Source organism: Triplophysa rosa, linkage group LG4 (genome assembly GCF_024868665.1).
Source record: "Triplophysa rosa linkage group LG4, Trosa_1v2, whole genome shotgun sequence".
Classification (NCBI taxonomy): domain Eukaryota; kingdom Metazoa; phylum Chordata; class Actinopteri; order Cypriniformes; family Nemacheilidae; genus Triplophysa; species Triplophysa rosa.
In genome coordinates, this window is record NC_079893.1 from 29,582,978 (window position 1) to 29,602,277 (window position 19,300).

The 19,300-nt window shown below is 39.6% G+C and overlaps 3 protein-coding genes across 5 annotated transcripts; 2 read left to right on the top strand and 1 right to left on the bottom strand.

Moving 5' to 3' along the window:
* The first annotated feature begins 955 nt into the window (after nucleotides 1-955).
* Nucleotides 956-4,188, top strand: acta1a (actin alpha 1, skeletal muscle a). 2 transcript variants are annotated; one of them, XM_057330766.1, is made up of 7 exons: nucleotides 956-1,213; nucleotides 1,940-2,079; nucleotides 2,189-2,513; nucleotides 2,676-2,837; nucleotides 2,929-3,120; nucleotides 3,219-3,400; nucleotides 3,490-4,187. In XM_057330766.1, the coding sequence occupies exons 2-7, from the start codon at nucleotides 1,951-1,953 to the stop codon at nucleotides 3,631-3,633; spliced, it is 1,134 nt and encodes a 377-aa protein (XP_057186749.1). In that variant the 5' UTR covers nucleotides 956-1,213; nucleotides 1,940-1,950; the 3' UTR covers nucleotides 3,634-4,187. The 2 variants fall into 2 exon arrangements, with proteins under 2 accessions (XP_057186749.1, XP_057186750.1); XM_057330767.1 differs by lacking the exon at nucleotides 956-1,213 and having other exon boundaries at nucleotides 1,944-2,079; nucleotides 3,490-4,188.
* An 861-nt stretch (nucleotides 4,189-5,049) lies between these two features.
* On the top strand, nucleotides 5,050-9,803 carry ccsapa (centriole, cilia and spindle-associated protein a). Its single transcript, XM_057331863.1, has 4 exons — nucleotides 5,050-5,213; nucleotides 5,815-6,201; nucleotides 6,362-6,660; nucleotides 7,500-9,803. Exons 2-4 carry the CDS (start codon nucleotides 5,838-5,840, stop codon nucleotides 7,677-7,679), a joined length of 843 nt encoding a protein of 280 aa, XP_057187846.1. The 5' UTR covers nucleotides 5,050-5,213; nucleotides 5,815-5,837; the 3' UTR covers nucleotides 7,680-9,803.
* Nucleotides 9,804-15,031: 5,228 nt separating this feature from the next.
* Nucleotides 15,032-17,653, bottom strand: si:ch211-133l11.10 (rho-related GTP-binding protein RhoU). 2 transcript variants are annotated; one of them, XM_057331662.1, is made up of 4 exons: nucleotides 17,087-17,653; nucleotides 16,543-16,601; nucleotides 16,383-16,412; nucleotides 15,032-16,189 (listed from the first exon to the last, which is right to left on the bottom strand). In XM_057331662.1, exons 1-4 carry the CDS (start codon nucleotides 17,316-17,318, stop codon nucleotides 15,728-15,730), a joined length of 783 nt encoding a protein of 260 aa, XP_057187645.1. In that variant the 5' UTR covers nucleotides 17,319-17,653; the 3' UTR covers nucleotides 15,032-15,727. The 2 variants fall into 2 exon arrangements, with proteins under 2 accessions (XP_057187645.1, XP_057187646.1); XM_057331663.1 differs by lacking the exon at nucleotides 16,383-16,412.
* Nucleotides 17,654-19,300: the final 1,647 nt, after the last annotated feature.

Sequence of the window (19,300 nt, forward strand, 5' to 3'; positions counted from 1 at the left end):
AGAAGCTTCTCTGATTCCCTATATGGGGCAGGAGCCTCTGAATCTTGTAAAATATGGAAATATAATATTTGTTCAACTGTAAAATGGCATTTAGGGATATTATTAAGCCTCCAGATGCATGCAGTGGTATATGATGGACAGATGAAACCATTGAATTTAATAACCAAGCGGTCTTCCAAGGCAACAATTAGAAAAACGTTAAAAGAATGTTTTTTCTTGAAAGGCTTGGTGGGTTTGCTAAGAGGTCAAAGGTGATATATTTGCAGTTATCATTACTGCAGAATCCAAACAGAGAATATAATGCCAACCTGTATCTAAAGACTGTAAATTTAAGGTTAAAACACAGTACGTTGTTTAGTTTTTAGTAAATTGTTTTGTTAAAAACATTAGATTGAAGTATAGGACGATGTGGATAAAATTGTAGTATACTATAGTATACTTAATTGACTACACTACAATTTACTGTAATTACTAGCTACAATTTGAAAATAACGTGTACTTTAATATTTACTAGTAAGGCTTAAAAACACTAGTATAGGATTTGCTTTAGTAAATACTATGGTATACTATGCTCTTTTGTGGATCTGCTGAATCTGTGCCTTTGTATGGGACACCCATGCAATCCTATTGAGTGACTACAAGCCGCTATACCAGATACTGTTTTTTTTATTTTTATGAAACACAATTAAGCAAATTCAGGTCATTGTGGCCACTTCTATATTAGGAAAATAATTATTGTTTCAGTTGTTGTCCATCTAATCACTTTATCTGAAAGAACTGCTTCACCGAAGAAAGAATTTGGTCATATATTATGCAGACATTTTTATTACTGAAGCATGTCCTACTGTCATGCCCTTACTGAGACACAAAAGCGTCTCCTGACTTCATGTGCATTCGTGTAGTGCATAGATCGGATGCGTGTGGGTCACAGCCTTGGACTCGCCTTACACGGCCCTGCACCCGCCCGGTGGTGTTCGGGGTCCCGAGCGCCATATATGGATCGTCCCGGGCGCCCCCCGCGCGACGCCCAAATATGGTCGAGGATCGGGAAGAATTCCAGATGAATGCATGGACATTCCTTAATGGTTGTCCGAGGAGCAGTAAAAGAGAGGACGGGTATATAAGCTAGCGGGTCAGACTGGACATTGACTAGCAGGAGCCAGCGGCGTTTGAGTCTCTCAGCAGGAACAGCTACATAGCTAAACAGTAACAGGTAAGAGCGCGAGCGACACGGGAACGCGCAATGCGATTGACTGAGGAGCGGACGTACGTGAAGGTCCGCGAATCTGAACGGGAACCTTACGATTTCGTTTCTCGTTTAACTTAAACTTTAGATGAACTTTATTGAGTTGATAAAAGAACATTTATTTATATGGACTAGCACGTTTCATACGGGTTATTCAAAGTGCTTTACATAGAAACTATTGACAAACAGTGATAATACTATATAAAAAACGGCCATTAAAAGCTTGAAAAACTAATAGATAAGTATAAGAATAAAAAGAAGATTATTTTAAAATGTGTTTGAAGTGGAAGACAAAAACCTGAACTAATACATTAGTTAGCCATCTTTTTATTTGAGCATTTCCTTTAAAGTCCTCCTGTTTAATGTTGTTTGTCTATGTAATGTTTCACTGTGCTTCAAGACCAACCTAAATACACTTTTATCTATTTATTGCGGTGACAAATAGCGTTAATGTTCCATTAAAAGCACATTTAATGTTTATATGTGTAAAAAATAATGTATTGTGTTGGATAAAGTGAAAGCTACTGTATCAACTTTACATTTTTAGAAGAAATGAAGGTACTAGTTTTGAATTTTGGTTTCCATAAATGAATGATAATGATTTTAGGTTTCTAAAGAAATTGTATATACTCTTTGTTGTATGTTTTTCTACCACAGAAGCTTCATTTTTGCCTCGGCTTTGTCTTTTCTTAGAACCGATCAACATGTGTGACGACGAAGAGACTACAGCTTTGGTGTGCGACAACGGCTCAGGTCTGGTGAAAGCTGGCTTTGCCGGTGATGACGCCCCCAGGGCTGTCTTCCCTTCCATCGTCGGTCGCCCTCGTCACCAGGTACAGACAGATATTCTCTTTTTTTTTAAATATATTTAGTGGTGAAAAAGGCAGACCGTTTTATAGGTTGCCTTGCGATAAACATAGATCTCTTTGCTCTATTCTCCAGGGTGTGATGGTTGGCATGGGTCAGAAAGACTCCTACGTTGGAGACGAGGCTCAGAGCAAGAGAGGTATCCTTACCCTGAAGTACCCCATCGAGCACGGCATCATCACCAACTGGGATGACATGGAAAAGATCTGGCACCACACCTTCTACAACGAGCTCCGCGTTGCCCCTGAGGAGCACCCCACCCTGCTCACAGAGGCCCCCTTGAACCCCAAGGCTAACCGTGAGAAGATGACTCAGATCATGTTTGAGACCTTCAACGTCCCCGCCATGTACGTGGCCATCCAGGCTGTCCTGTCCCTGTACGCTTCTGGACGTACCACCGGTAAGACATCCCCCTGTGTGCTTGCCTAATTCTGCAAAGGATAGAATTCAACACAATTATGATTATAAATGTGTAGCTAAGCATTTTTATTGTGTTAAGAAATGCGTATGTACCTTTTGGTTTGCTCTAGCTGACTGATTTTTTGTTCCTCGCTGGTTTTAGGTATTGTACTGGATTCTGGTGATGGTGTGACCCACAATGTGCCCATTTATGAGGGTTACGCTCTGCCCCACGCCATCATGCGTTTGGACTTGGCTGGCCGTGACCTGACAGACTACCTGATGAAGATTCTGACTGAGCGTGGATACTCTTTTGTGACAACAGGTGTGTAGCTAGTTAATTTCTACTGACTTGCGTAGTACATACGTATATGTAGTACAAAGTTAACACACTTTTGATGTGGTGTCCAACGTAGCCGAGCGTGAGATTGTGCGTGACATCAAGGAGAAGCTGTGCTATGTCGCACTGGACTTCGAGAACGAGATGGCCACCGCAGCCTCCTCTTCGTCCCTTGAGAAGAGCTACGAGCTTCCTGACGGTCAAGTTATCACCATTGGTAACGAACGTTTCCGTTGCCCTGAGACCCTCTTCCAGCCTTCCTTCATTGGTATGTCTGAAAACAAACCCTAGTTGTGTGTTGCCATTTTATTACATTAAAGTCTTGTGAGTATTTTAGTTTTTAAATGTCATGTAACACTTACAAAGGTATGGAGTCTGCCGGCATTCATGAGACCGCCTACAACAGCATCATGAAGTGTGATATTGACATCAGGAAAGACCTTTATGCCAACAACGTCCTGTCTGGTGGTACCACAATGTACCCCGGTATCGCTGACCGTATGCAGAAAGAGATCACAGCCCTGGCTCCCAGCACAATGAAGATTAAGGTAACGGGGTCAATAATACAGAAATCCAAGACTTACAATACAACGCCTAGTAATTTAAGTAAAAATTATTATTCTCTGATTCTCTGTAGATCATTGCTCCCCCTGAGCGCAAGTACTCCGTATGGATCGGCGGTTCCATCCTGGCTTCCCTGTCCACCTTCCAGCAGATGTGGATCACCAAGCAAGAATATGATGAGGCCGGCCCCAGCATCGTCCACCGCAAGTGCTTCTAAGCGCCCGGCTCGGCCTACCACGTTACGGCTGCCTCCTGCTCAGGAACCAAGCGAGGTTACGTTGCTCCTGTGGACTATTCAGGACAGTTTTCTACAGTTGTTATTTGTGTAATGACACTTTTACAATTGCTTGATGTAGGAGCAAGCAGTTCAAAACATGGGACAAAGATGCCTACGTCAAGGGAGAAATACCAAGCGTCCGCTGTTGCACAAAAATGTATTTATTACAGACTTCCATAGCTTAGGACCCTACCCCGAGAACCCTGTGACGTTTTGCCATACGTACGCCCTGTCCAATCAAAGACCAACACAAATCACACACCAGCAGACTAATAAAAATGCTGAAATCTGTTTTTAAACATGGTAGTTGTCAGTCAATATTTTATTCCAGTGAGTGTTGTTCTTGTAGCTGTTTGCGTAAGACAGTACTGTAAGCCACGCCACATACTCAGACTGAGAAAATAATATTTACACAACCACTTTTACAAGTGTATAACATTGAATTGGGTCTTGTTATGTCTGTAATCCAACAACTATAAACCATCCGGGACTTTAATGGTTGTTGAGTTTGCATGAGAAAATTAACGGTGCGTAGCTGGACTATATAACTATAACGATCCACATGAAGAAATATTCTAGTACTTAGTAAACTGTGGTAAAAGTATAGTGAATATTAAAGTCTATTTACTATAGCTAATACTACAGAATACTATAGTAATTATACTATTTAGTAGTAAACTGTAGTGGAATTCTTTTATTATTAAATAACAAAAAAATTATTACGTTTTTGAACCTTAGTATAGTAAATATTATAGTACTGTAAACTACAGTTTGTAATACAGTTGATCAATTTACCATATAATACTACAATTTACTAGTTATACTATACCGTTTTTTCATCTTTAGCTCAGAATCTAGTAGTATTTTAAATTGTACAAGTTACACTTTTAAAACAGTCTAAGTAAAGGGAAATTTAACAATAATATAACCTAATTCTTTACACCTTCATACTACTGAATCCCCCCCCCCCCCACAACTGTTTGTAACAAACGAAAATACTGTTCACATTCATAACTTTAACTTTAGACAACAGAAGAAAGCATGCGGGGATCCGTTTTTTATTTGTTAAAACTGCCTTTTGTATGAGGTAATATATTCCCGCTTCTTTTCCTCAGGTAGAGAGGAAGTCACTGCTCGTGCGTTGAATAAATGCTTGTAATGACAGGAAATGTGCGTTACCTCTATTACTATACGAATAATATGCCATTTCCCAAATACAACAAAATTGTGAAATAAGATTAAAGAATATTTAAAGAAATAACACGTAATGACCCACGGGAGCAAAGTAGGTTGTCAGACGCTGAACTGGCTTCGCCTCAGTCCTAGTATGATGATGGGCGCATGCGCACTGTAAATCACGGACGCTGTAATATCAGTCGTAATATAAGGTATGGGGAGGGTTGTTTTTCTAGTACGCAGCAGTCGAAAAATGTGCAGATGTATAGGAGACTGATACGGATATACAAATAAAGATGCTCCCCTTCCTTCTCTAACATAAGCGTTGAAAAAACGCTGAGTGGGTAAGCGCTTATATTTACTGTATACGTCAATATTTACCTACATACTGAGAACAGGTAAAGAGAGACCTGTAAACATACTGCGATGACTCTGTAACCAACTGGTTTCACTTAACGTTAATACATTTGTCGATCGGTGATTTCCCTCAGAAATGATGATGTTTTTATTTATGTTATTGAATTATGATATCATGCGTAAAAATACTCGCAATAACAAGACGTCATATTAAGACGCAACATCGTCTCATTGTGTGAATCACAGGATAAACCTGTTTAAAAGCAAACCTAAGCAAATGTCCGTTTTAAGGATAGGGCATCGGCTTATGTATTATGTAAACAATATAAATAAATAATGTAAGCGCAGGGTTGTAACCTACTCCGGAAAACGAGAATAACAAAACACATCCCTTCATATAAGGTAAGGCTGTCGATCGATTTACACTGCGAATATCGTTGGTATGTGTATACTACGAAGTATACTACTAATGTATGCTACCAGGAGCATTGCAACAAATGGTGACTAAGAGTCAAGTAGGCACAGGTGCATTGGCATGCCTGCTTTATTATGCGTGTGGTATTACATTGTCTTCTGTTTATCATTTAGGTCACTAATTCAACCGGGGCCAAATGTCTGGCAATAACAGCATCGTGTTCGGGAAGGTCCGGAATACGGAATACATGAAGAAGTTCCGGGATCCGAAGTGGGAGACGTTCTCGAAATGTTACGAGGACTCCTTGAAATACAGGCTGAGCCGGCGGGTGATGGAACAAACACACAGACCGCTGTTCGTGGATGGCTGGGACAGCGGGTCCGAGTCGAGCGGACGGTCCAGTCCGAAGCTGAATGAGGTAGATGTGTCGAACGGCAAGCATCACACATCATCTTCAGAGTCTAGGAACGAGAAAGCCGAGGTTCTGAACTCCTTGAAGCCACAAGTGAATGGTGACATTCATACGGATGCTAGTACTGTGGACGGCTTGCCTCCTTTGGGTAGGTTAACATATTATGTGAACATGCCATCATCATTTTTCCACTTGCTGGTTGACTGAAACATTTTGGGGTAAATTAGTGCACTGTTATTATGGTGTGATTTCATTGTGGAAAATGGCATGTTATTACATGTTTCGGTTTTCTTTGCCTTTCATCAAAGAAAACGGTTTTAAAACTGCCAACGGACCATCGGAATCCATTCCAAAACGCCGTCCCAGACAGCGAACAACTCGTTTAGAACCACGCTATCCTGATAAGGACCTGGACAGTGATACATCACATCTATCCGCGTTGAGAAAGTCATCCAGAGCGAAGAGCCAACCGCCTGGCAATACCAACCAGCGGACGTCCAACTGTGAGAACAGACGCTCTTTTATCCGGCACGACTGGGCAGAAAATCATATTGAGACCAGGAACAGACAGACACCAAACATGAGAGCGTCTGTGTCCGCTGGAGAGGTGAGGACTGGAACCCAGACTTTCTGTGTGTATCATATGTTGAGAATGAAATCTAGAACCGGACGAAACCGTGTACCCAGATAGCACAATCCATCTGGTTTACGTCTATTTGACGTCTGCATTTACATCTGCAAGACATCTTAAATACATAGTTTGCTCATCTGCAATACGTCTCGGAGACGTCTGAACGTCTGTAATACGTCTGCTAAAGATCTGGAGATCTGCTGCTTAAAAGCATCTGCTAAACATCTTAGAAAGAGCTGTTGTACATCCATTATGTAAATCATAAACATCTTACAGACATCTTCTAGATGTCTATATGACGTCTGACAGCAGACATCTCCGAGACGTATTGCAGATGAGCAAACGATGTATTGTAGATGTCTTGCAGATGTAAATGCAGACGTCAAATAGACGTAAACCAGATGTATGTGTGCTATCAGGGTATGGTTCAACCAGTCTAAATAGAATCTAGAAATGGTGCCGCTATTAGCTGGAAGGAACACGAACATGTCTGTAACAGACAAGATGTAAATCAATTATACATGGAGGGAAATTTTGAAGTGTAACCGCAAGGGAAACCTGGTGTGACTAAACTGTGGTGTGCGAATCGATGAAATGAAACTCCATCCGATATCTGACACGGCATGTGGAAGAGGTGAATTATTCAGCGTTGTGAAGTAATATCCCGTAGCTAGAGCTAGATTACCTTCTCTAGTGTACCAAGGTTTAATAGGTTAACGTGACATGATAGATCTTTGGACGTTAAAAAAATAGTTCAAATTCTGTCATATGAATTCTATGGAACTCAAAATAAGACTCAAATCTTTTTGATGCAGGTTCACCGGGCTGACGTGGGTGTGCAGACGAGACGGGAGTCCGAAAAGCGCGGGAGAGGATCAGATCAGCGTAGGGCGAGGTCTGCTGACCTGGAGAAGTGTCGCCGCTCACAGCTGAGCATTGGGGATGGACGATGGATGACCGAGTACATGCGATGCTTCTCTGCTCGACTTAGGTAGACGACTGATCCAGGATCAGTTTCGCCTTTAGACTATAATTGAGGATGTGAGGAATTCAGGTAACAGATCTCAAACCAGCACTACAGAATGATTTTAAAACAGTTATTCAGATGGGCAGTCCCTGAAGGATTCTTATATTTGTATAGACCGTTTCATCGGACGCGCACCCTGACTGACCCCCAGTGGACTTCCGGTTTGTGTTTGGCTAGTGTCTAATATGTAACTATTTATATTTTATTTAATGTATGGTAATATTCATTTATATTATTATTTTACTGTATAATAATTGTATTAAATAAAGATTTGTTGTATGTTCATTGTATTAATTAAACAATTATTATTATTAAGAAACCGCATGGTACATTGACATCTAGCGGTTGAGCTTGGTATCGCAGTCTAGGTTCAAAATATTAGAGAGCAAGTTTAGCCATCCAACGGTTCTTCTCTGTTTCTTTTGCTTGTTATCAGAAATAATCTACAGCCACTCACATATTGTTTGTGAATGTGTACCGGAAGTTAACTGTGGGTCAGGCAACGTTTGTTTATGTTGTCACTTTGAAACCGTCTATAAATATGATAAGAGAAGGAAAATATGAAATGTATAATAAATTACTCATTAAAATAACGATAATTGCATATTTTTTGGAGAACGGCTAGTCACTTTCTCATGAATGCATAGAAGGACCAAACATTTTAATCTTGAACCGAAACACATTGGGTATTGTGATGTATTTTCATACATTAAATATTCATATCTTGCTTCTGTTCACATTTTTGTTACATTTTATTTCCAGTTCTATATTTGATCATTTTTCTAATCTCAATTTTTATCTGATGTCCCACTTAAAATATTTAAAACAAAACAAATTGACAAGTTTGTTTCTTATCCTCCTGGCAAATAATTTGATACATTTTAGGCATCAAGGAAAATTCATAATATAGGCTAGTATAAAGTATAGAAAAATCCTAATTCGTTTTTATTTGTCGTTTTTTGCTTGTTTGAAACAGATTTAATAATAAGTGGACCAAACAATTAACAGAGAGACAAGACCCGAGCACATTTGTAACAGTCTAAATCATTGCGTTCCATTGCTTTAAATGTTTTAATGTGATTGATGTTTGGTTTGTGTTTATTTGGTTACATGACCAATGAGTTGTGTTTGAAAGCTGTTAGAAGTGCAGTGCTGTTTCAAAGTCAACGTGTAATGTGAAACGTATTTTGTAAGGAGGAGAATTCTTTCACATTTGCCTCACCAGTTATCACCAGTAAATCACTTTTCTTTCAAACTGAGGGCTAGATGAAGGCAATCACTTGATTCTTGTTTCTGAATGTGATTATACCAGACATTGCAACTGTCTGCATTATAATGCATCAAGTTTATTTGTTACACTGTATATTCTTTTAAAGATTGTTAGACATCTGAATGAAAATGCATAATGTGGGGTAGTGGGGCACCTGTATATATTTTGCTTTATTTATTCTGTGTTTCAAATGTTTCTGATCTGCACTGGATTTGCTTTGAACGAGTCTTGACGCTTTATATAAACCTCACACATTGTTTTGGTCTTAAGGGACAGTTCACCCCAAAATTTAATTCTGTCATCATTTTCTCACCATGTTATTCCAAAATGTCTTTTTCATCCAATTACAATTAATGAGAGCCTTTCCAGCTTTATTATTCCAGATTGCCTTAGTAACCCTGACTGGGTCAGTCGCATTTGTTGAATCATTTAGACTGGTTTTATGAATTATATCAACAGATTCATTAAAAAGTTTCAAGGAATCAAGAAAAGCTAATTATATGAGTTTATAAAGGTGGTAATAAATGATGGCAGAATTTTCATTTTTAAATAGCTTAGCATCTGGACTTTTGTATGAATCGTCTATTTATTTGTTATTTTCTTGCTTGCAGTTTCACAATGGAAACTTGTTTATCGTTACTCACAATGACACTCTTGAATGGAATATGCTGTATTGACCTGTTTATTTTCTAGCAATGTTTACATTTTAAACCACTGTATTTGTACATGAGAACATGCGCAGGTAGATATATTTTCATCTGCAAGACACAAAAAACACTGAATGCTTTGCTGTGAATAAACTATGTTTGAGTAACATCCGGTGCCCTTGAAATGATCGGTTCACACATCTTATCGCAATATTCATTAAAAATCTGTTACTACATACAACATTTTTATTTTTGGCTGAACTGTTCACATTGAAACAGTTCTTCCCCCAATCAGTCCAGCTATTACCCAACATCTAAACTGCCAGGTGCCGTATTTAGACCATGACAGCCATCCACGGCACTGTGCCAAAGTGTCTTTCTACATCTGAGACCAGCTGCGGTTCAGTCTGGCCACGCTGACAGACAGCACACAGGTCTGGATGATGTCGTGTAAGTCTTTGTTTTGTTATTGGCTATTAAAGACCAAGATGAGAGCTGCTAACATGCCATTGAGATCCGTTTAACCAACACTATAAATAGACACCTGCTAACTGTCTAATCTCACTGACAGCTGCACGTCTGTGATACACACAGGACAGAAGCGTGTGTTTTAGTTTGAGCCGTGCCAGAAAGTGTGCATCACCAAAACACTGTTCCCTGTTTGTCTTGCTAATGTGTTTACGCAGTACTTTTATTGATTGTTATCACAACAGAAGCTGTTTGTGGTACATCTGTGAGTTTTTTAAGAGCTCAGAAGTTGGAAACCTAAGACACGTGTGTTAAATCTCCTTCATCTCCTTCATTACTCAGCGGATCGTGGGAGATGTTTACAAAGACCATTAACCAGACACCAGTTGAACAGCTGCTTCTGTAGCACACCTGTCTTTTCTGATCTCCACCATCCGCTAGGAAGGGTCTGTAATCTTCTGTAATCAGGTTACCAATGCACAATTACAACTGCATATGAAGGAATGTTTTAGATCTGCTGCAAGACTGATGCCTTATAGAAAGAGTTAAATCAACAACAAATGTTTTTTTCTACGGCATGAAGCATCTCAAATTTAGTATAAGTAAATAAGAACTTGCATTATTCAAACATGAAGCAACTGTTGCAGATGGAGAAACCCAGATTAGAGATGACAGCAGCTGTTGTGTCGACCCTCTGACGTTATTCCACATGTGCTAAACGTGTGTCAGCCGCTGTCTATCCAGATCTGAAGCACTTTAGTGTACATCACACGGGTCCCGCCTGCATGGAGCCGCGTGTCTTAGCGCTGCGCACCTGTGGGCCAGCTGTGAGTTGTCTCGCGCCAGTGCGCATTACGCGTGATCACAGCTGTCAGAACGGCTTGACATAGCAACGGAGCCGTTCCATCATCCGACACAAATCAATCGAAGTATATTTTTATTCGATTTTTTATCTAACGTGTATTTGCATAGATTCACTACACATGTCCAAAGTTTAGGATCACTTCTCATTATTTTCTTAATATTTTCCCCACATTTTGGAAAGCCCAATTCTGAGCAGAGCAATGTTCAAACTGTTTTTGCATCAAGTTATAATCCACTTTTTACCACTCTATCATTTTATTTTCAAAATTGTTCATCAGTCCAATGTATTATGACAAGTCACAGTTATATTCTTCTCCACATAACTTATCTCAAACATTCAGACGTATGCCTTCAAATTAAAAATTAATATAAAAAATGCATCAAGTGATTACAAACTTTTGAAGGGCTGATAAGCAACTTACCCCTCTTTCTTACCTTTCTCTTTACAATAACAAACTTTTTTAAATAACAGGGATTCTGGAAGGTTGGGTTACTGTGTATTAAGACTATTAACCCTTAGTTTCCACCAGCCCCCCTTCTTGACTGGAATGAGTTGAGACAGCTGATTATTTAAAGGTAAACTGTATTTTTTATCAACAATATAGTAAGGAACTAAAGACTATTGGTAATTTAAAACATGGAGATCCAGCCTGTCTCCACTATCAGAGAACTCTTGTTCAGCGGGTTTACCATGAGTTACAAGATTTAACTCAACGTCGCCCTCTACAGGTGAAACCTACGAAATAAAGTTTCCTGAAGGCTCTTTGGCCGACGGCTGTGTGCACTCTTAAAAAAGGGGGGCTTCAAAAGGTTCTTTGATGCCATTGAAGAACCTTTTGGTTCCATAAAGAACCTTTAACACTTGAAGAACCTTGGCCTTCTGTTTCAAAAAAGGTTCTTTGTGGCAAAAAAAGGTTCTTCAGATTGTAAAAAAGTAAGAAAGAGAGGAACCTTTGTCTGAATGGTTCTTTGTGGAACCAAAAATGTTTTTTCTTTTGCATCGCTGTGAATTTCAAGGCAGTGTTGAAGTCTCGAGACTCGGTCTTGAGACCCTATTTTAATGGTCTTGGTCTTGTCATGGACTTGTGTGCATTTTGACTCGGTCTCGAACATGTTTGGAGTTGGATGCCTGAGTCCATCAAAAATATTAAATACATTGAAAAGACGTCCCTATGAGCCAAAAATGAAAGTTGTTTCTACGGCTTTTCATGGCGTCTCCTGATTGTCTAATATTGATGTCCAGTCTGTACAAAGTAAAAACTGGTTGAAATTTCGAGTTTATCGGACTAGTTTCAATTTACACATGGAAATAAATGAAGCGAGACTCTTTGAAATAAACTGAGCTGAATGATTTGAATGCAGTAAGATAGCAAGCAACCATTGAATCAAGGTTAAAAATGGATGATTTGTCAATGTTCATTGCATTGAATCAGTATTTTGTACCTGCAAAAATCACCATTATTGTGATCTTTTTTAGCTTTAGTTGAGCTCTTGGCTCTTCTATTTTAATGTTAAATCAGGTTTCCTTCAGCCATAACTGTGTTAAAATACATTAGTTGTGGCAAAGAAATGATTACTTCTGAATGGTAATGTATACAATTTGAAGTTGTTTGGATCACTGTTAATAATTGAGTTTGGTTTATTAATGTGTCAGCTCTGTGGATTTGTGTTTCGATACTGTGATTTTTTAGGAATTAATATATTCACAATCTGCTAAACCACTTTAACACACAAAGACATCAAGAGAAAAACACTGATCACAATAATGGTGACTATTTTGGGTACAAAACTGATATTGATTTAAAGCAATTATCATTATTTTAATGGTTGCTTTGCTATCTTACTGCATTCAAATCATTCAACTCAGAGTCTCATTTAATTTATTTCCATGTGAAAACTGAAAGTAGTCTGATAAACTCCAGATTTGAACCAGTTTTTACATTGTACAAAGGTCCCCTGTACGTCAATATCAGACGTTCAGAAAACGTCATAAACATCGAGAGATGCAGAAAAGACGTCTTTTAGACATATCTTTGGTCAGGGGGAAGTCATAATTGTAATAAAATTACCGTTACAACACTTACTATGTGGCCTTTTTTTCCCTCAACTAATAATATTTTTAAACTAATATCAGTCTAAGTAAATAAAACACAGTGTACAGTACATGCCATGGTATAGTTAATGCACTCTATGAGCTCGGTGCCAGTTTTATTGTTTCCACCAAACATTTAACATAGTCTTGAAGATTTCTATAGGTCTTGTCTCAGACCTCTTGTCCAGGACTCGGACTTGCCTCGGACTCGACCCTCTCTGGACTCGGTCTTTACTCGGACTCGAATGAGCTGGTCTCAACTACAACACTACAAGGGGTAATGGAGTTCCATCTCAAAATGTAGAGGATTTCCAAATTGTATCCACGAAATAACCTCTAGACAGTACATTTCTTAGATAAATTGGCATTTTTGCACCTATTGTTTACAAAATATTATATTGGCTATTTTCACCTGTTTAAAAGGAACTTTCAACATTTTTTAAGAACTTTTAACTAAGGTTCTTTGGAGAACCAAAAATGGTCCTGCTGTGGCTTTGCTGCAAAACACTTGTTATAACACCTTTTTATTTTTAAGGGCCATTTTAACAAATGAGCCATTGTGTCATTTGAAACGCAAGTAATTAGAAGCAATTAGCGTCAGTTTAAAAGTTCTCAAACTGCTGTCTAGTGTGTGATTTTAATTCACGTCTGGATTAACGGTCACACACACACGCGCGCGCACACACACACACGCGCGCGCACACACACACACACACACACACACACACACACGCACACGCACATGTCTGGTTTATTATCTCCGCACGCACGCACGCACGCACGCACACACACACACACACACACACACAGGTGGCAGGTCTTTAGCAGCTCTCAGCCTGTTGTTGTGCTGGTGTTTCTGTGTGATTTCTGCAGCAGGTGGGAGCTGCGGTCAAGACGTCCTGCGAGGGGAAACCAGTCACCATCTGCCTGCTTAATTCCCACAGGTGGCTTCTGTCTCGTCTCATTACGTGTACGGCTACAGCACAGAAGTCGATCTGTTGCTCTAACATGATCCCGGATCAGATGCTGAGGTCAGGTCCAATCACAACCACGAGCACGAGCACTGATCACAGATGTGCAATGAACTTTCCAAAAACACATTAGGCTACAAATAAACACAAATTATTGTGTTTTTTATTTTCTTTCTTAATAAAAACAATTACCAGCTGTAGTTTGATTGATATTACTTGGAATGCACAATAAAAAACATGATCTTTAAAACTGACTAAAAACGGAGTAATCTTCATAGATAATTTCACATAATGACTTATTACTGTAGAATAATTTATGAATTTGTTTGATAAAATGCAGACAGACTAACTCGATTGTGTTCCACTCGCTTGAAGTGTATGCAAGCGTCATTGTGAATGTATTTGTTATTCTGCGATATCGGTAATAATGTCTGCTTGTTCAAAGTCCTTATCTTTCATTATACAGCAGACAAAAGCGTAAAGGGCTGATTCAAACAAACGAACTCCAATTACAGGCTTTAGGGCCATAGAGGCCTTTGACTGGGCCATCTAAGCGGAGACCTTTCATTTTTTCAACAAAAAAATCCAAGTGGTTTTCAACAGTTTTAATCGGTAACCAAGTAGCTTGTTCCTGTGTCCGTTATGTCTTACATCTTTTAACTCAAAAAGGCTATTTCTTTCTCCAGAAAGTGATTTCCCATCAAATTTGTTGGGAAAACAACAGTACAAATATGAGTACATGTTCTGTGTTATAATCGTGTTGTGTGGTAAAACTATTTCATCTTGTTTGGTAAAATTACAGAAATCAGTATTATATTATCAAGATTTCAAAAGATGGATGCAAAAATATCAAAATTACATTTAGATTGATAACTTCATGTAAGCAACTGTCTTGCACGAACTTCACAGCAGAAATTAATTTCTGACGCGGGCATACGTGAGACATTTTTAGACACAAATCATGATCCACACCAACAAAAGACAGTAGTTTTAATCTGAAGTGAAACATATGATCGTTTTATTGTGTTTAACTACAGCAGTCGTCAGTGTTTTTGTTTGGAAATGGCAGCAGGTGTGTGTTAAAATATCAAATAGGATGCTGTTTTCTGTCGATTGTGGCACTAAACAACACAACAAGATGATATTTTAAACTCCTTATGTAGCTGAATCTGTGCTGGTTTGTATTGGCCACCTCCAGCTAATGCCGTGACGTAAGCGTGACGTCGGCCGTAAAGTGGTCTATAGAACAACAGGTGTTACGCAGGCTTTGGGTCCTCATGTTGTCTAGTCTTGATCTTCAATCTGTCCGCAGGATAAATTAATCCTGAAAGCAAGGTACTGGGCCAATCTGACACAAACAATCCTGCGTCATCCAAACGCACGTCTACAGAACCAAGAACAACAAATGACAGGTGAGGCTAAATAAGGTCCTACCCATTCACCCCTAAAAAAATAAATAAATGAATATATTCTATATTACTAGAAAACTCTTTATATAAATAGCAATCTCCTATTTTTAAGGTCTCTGAATAGCACACGCTTTTAAAGAATGTTAACAATATCTAACATGTCTTGCAAATTGAGATGGGATCACTATTTAAGAAGCTTTTTTGTTCTGTGAGCCGAATGTCTTGTAAATTACTGTACAAACAAAGGCAACAAAGAATTGAAATGTTTGTCTCCCATCAGCAAAGTTCACTGGTGTCACACCAAACAGCTCAATTTTCTCCACCATGTTTCAGAGAGCTGTTTGATTTTATCTGGTGTTTTGTCTCTTAAAGTTTCTCTCCTCAGCCACGCCCCCTCCTCAGCATGCCGCATGTTCGCCACGATGGCGGCATCAAACACCTCTTTCAGGTTCTTCTGCGTCAACGCTGAACATTCGGCAAACGCCACTGCGCCGATGCTGCGGGCGCGCAGGAGGCCTTCATCAGTGCTGACCGGTTTCTCCTGCTCGTCAGCGAGTGTGATCAATATCTGCACATCCTCACGTAAATCACACTGGGTGCCCACGAGGATCATGGGAACTCCTGGACAGAGACGACAGACTTCCGGAGCCCAGCGGTCTGTGATGTTCTTAAAGGAGACTGGGAGGACCACGCTGTAACAGAGCAGGAAGACGTCAGCGTCACGGTAACAGAGCGGACGGAGGCGATCAAACTCATCCTGTTGAACAGGAGAGAAAAAAGTATGTGATAAAAATTTACTTTTTTTGTTATTCATAACACAAGACACCACTATTATAGTAGTACACAGTGTGCTCAACACAGATTCACTGTCACTCACAATGACTAACACAAGTCTTAATAAAGACATGTAATTCTAACACTAGGTGGCGCTCATCTCATGTCCTGCTTACATTTAAACGCTGGTCCACTGCCCCCCATTGCTGTCATTCAAAGCACAGAGAGGATGTGAAATGTATGTCCATCCATCAATAGAGCAGATAGATAGATAGATGGAGAGAGAGAGAGAGAGAGAGAGAGAGAGAGAGAGAGAGAGAGAGAGAGTTTACCCACCTGTCCTGCCATGTCACACAGTTGAAGTTGAACTGGTCTCCCATCCACCACAACTTTAGCTGCCACAGAGAAATATGTTTATATATATTTAAAATATTTATTAATTTATTCTTAATTAATCCATTTGGTCAAAAAAGTTATGACAAAACCTCAATATAACGTGTTAACAACAACACACGTTTCACAACTAAATTCTATGCAGGTTTAGCATGAAATCTCTCACATCAACGGAATCATTTAAAATTGTTAAAGTATTTATATTTTTAATTCCTTTTTTGTTTAATATGCAGTTATATCCAATTTTATATTGGGGAAAACTTAAATTTGCCAGCAACGGTCTGTCGGTCTGTGATAACATTTTCCCATAAAATAATGTCACGTGACATGCTACGCACATAACTGTAACGTAATCAGTTTTACTTACGTTATAGATTACGCGTGTCATCCTGAACATTTTCATCTTACACAATAAAAACGAATTGACTGCCCAAAAACAGTGCCATAGTTTACACATATGAAACCTATACAAGCACGTGCGTCTTACCTGTAAAGTGATCGAAGGCAGTGGGGATGTGTTCAGCCGGATAACCGTTTGTCGTGTAGCTGATGACCAGACTGGTTTTACCCACAGCCCCATCCCCGACCAGCACACACTTCACCTTGTGCACAGGTACGGGCACGGGTGCCCGCGCGTCCCGCAGAAGAGTCGCTCTCGGTGGAACCGGAGGCGCGCCGCCGTCTTCATTCACAGGTTCATTCTCATCCCGCGATGGCATTGCGTTTCCCCGTAACTAAACGCGACTTTGTCGAGACTATTCCTTACATGATTTCTTAAATACAATTTATTTAACTGTAATACGCTATAAATGTTTGAAACCCCGCGCGCACCTGCTGCGTTCTCTCTAGCTCTCTCAAGTTCGCGCGCGCTCCCCGATCTGCTTGATTGACAGAGGCGCATCTACTGCCGTAAACGGATTAATCCACGACACATGCGCGCTGTGACCCCCGTCACTTCTTATCTCAGAACTGGAGGATATTTCTCTCTTAGGAGTTAAATACGTATTTTTGATTCTTTCGTTGTCGTTATATTTGAATTGTAGATGTATTTCAACTTAAGTTTGTGTGTAGATGAAAGTACGTTTTATAAGAGAACATCCTCAGGTAGTGCTCGAGTGACAGTGAAAGATTAACATGAGAAATGACAGCCCACAAATATCTCTTGGTTTAAATATGAGGTCAAGTGATAAATGATGTGAAGGATGGAGGATGTCACGTGGGAGTGGTGATGTGAGAGACCTGGCTTGGCATTTCTGCCCAGGGAAATGATGATGAAGCTGATGTTGTTGTGGAAACCTGTTGGCCAGATGTGTTGTGGGGTGTCCGGATGCTACAGATTGTTGTTTTGTACCAGAATTTTAGAATGAGTTAAATGACAGGTGGTTTGGTTTCCGTAACCCATTGTGTTCAACCAGTATCAAAAATAATATTTTTTGTTGAGGGAGCATTCAGATAACCTGTTTGAAAATGTTGGCGATTATTTAGTGTTTTATTTCATTTGGTGATGCTAGGAGCGTATGATGACATCTTTTTCAAAAAAAGTGTTTCAGTAATTATAGTAAAAATGTCTCTATTTATCTGATTAATTGGTAAATTGCTCCTCCTTACCCCTCCCCATCTCTCTCTCTCTCTAAATGCGGGTTGAGTTCGCAGTGAATCTGCAGCTATGAGCTGGTACCATCTGTCCACCCGTCCGCTCGCGCAGCCACCAGAAGGTCCCACTATGTGCTGATTTAAATGGAGAGCTCAACTTTCCCAGGACAGAGCTGACCCTGGCAGCCGCCCTCACACACACACACACACACACACACACACACACACGCGTATATCACGGCATCAAAGGATCCTTGCGCCCCTGATCAACACACACACACAGAGGCTGAAACACATTTGTTGAGTCCATCAAACACCCGTCAGATTATGACCAGATAAGCACTGCTACCGACGCTTACACGTACACACATAAACACACACCTCTCGCACATATATTGACTTAGTGTAACCAAAAATGAAAATGTGTTCATTATTTACTCACCCTCATGCCATTCCAAACCTGTGTGACTTTCTTTATTCTGCAGGACACAAAAGAAGATATTTAGAAAAACGTTGATAACCAAACAATATTGGCTCGCATTGACTCCCGTTGTATGGACACAAAACCACTGAGACAATTCTCGAAATATCTACTTGTGTGTTTTACAGAGGAAAGAGTATACAGGTTTTGAATAAATGTGACAGAATTGTTATTTTTTGAGTGAACCATCAATTCTAATATCTATATCTATGTATTTGTGGTGTGTGTTATTGTGAGGCTGAAAACGAATTTCCACATGTGTGGACAATAAAGATTTTCCGAATCTATTAAAAGCTTATCAGTGTGTGTGTGTGTGTGTGTGTGATAGTGTTAGTGTGCACAAGTGTGGACATGTTCTTACAAAACCTTTAAGGAATCTGGTCACACTTCATCCTAAAACCACTGAAAAGCAAAGGAAATATTTTGCGTTACGAAAATTTAGGATCCTTCAGATATTCTGAAAAAAAAAACATTTGAATTGTGAATTATGTATGCATGATGTGTAGTTAACACCCAGATTTTTCTTGTCAAAGTCTCAAAGCAAAACCGCAAAATACGCTTTTCATGCCAAATCTAATTAACTCGTTCTTTCGATTTTGGGCCGAAGTATGACCTGAACATATTTTT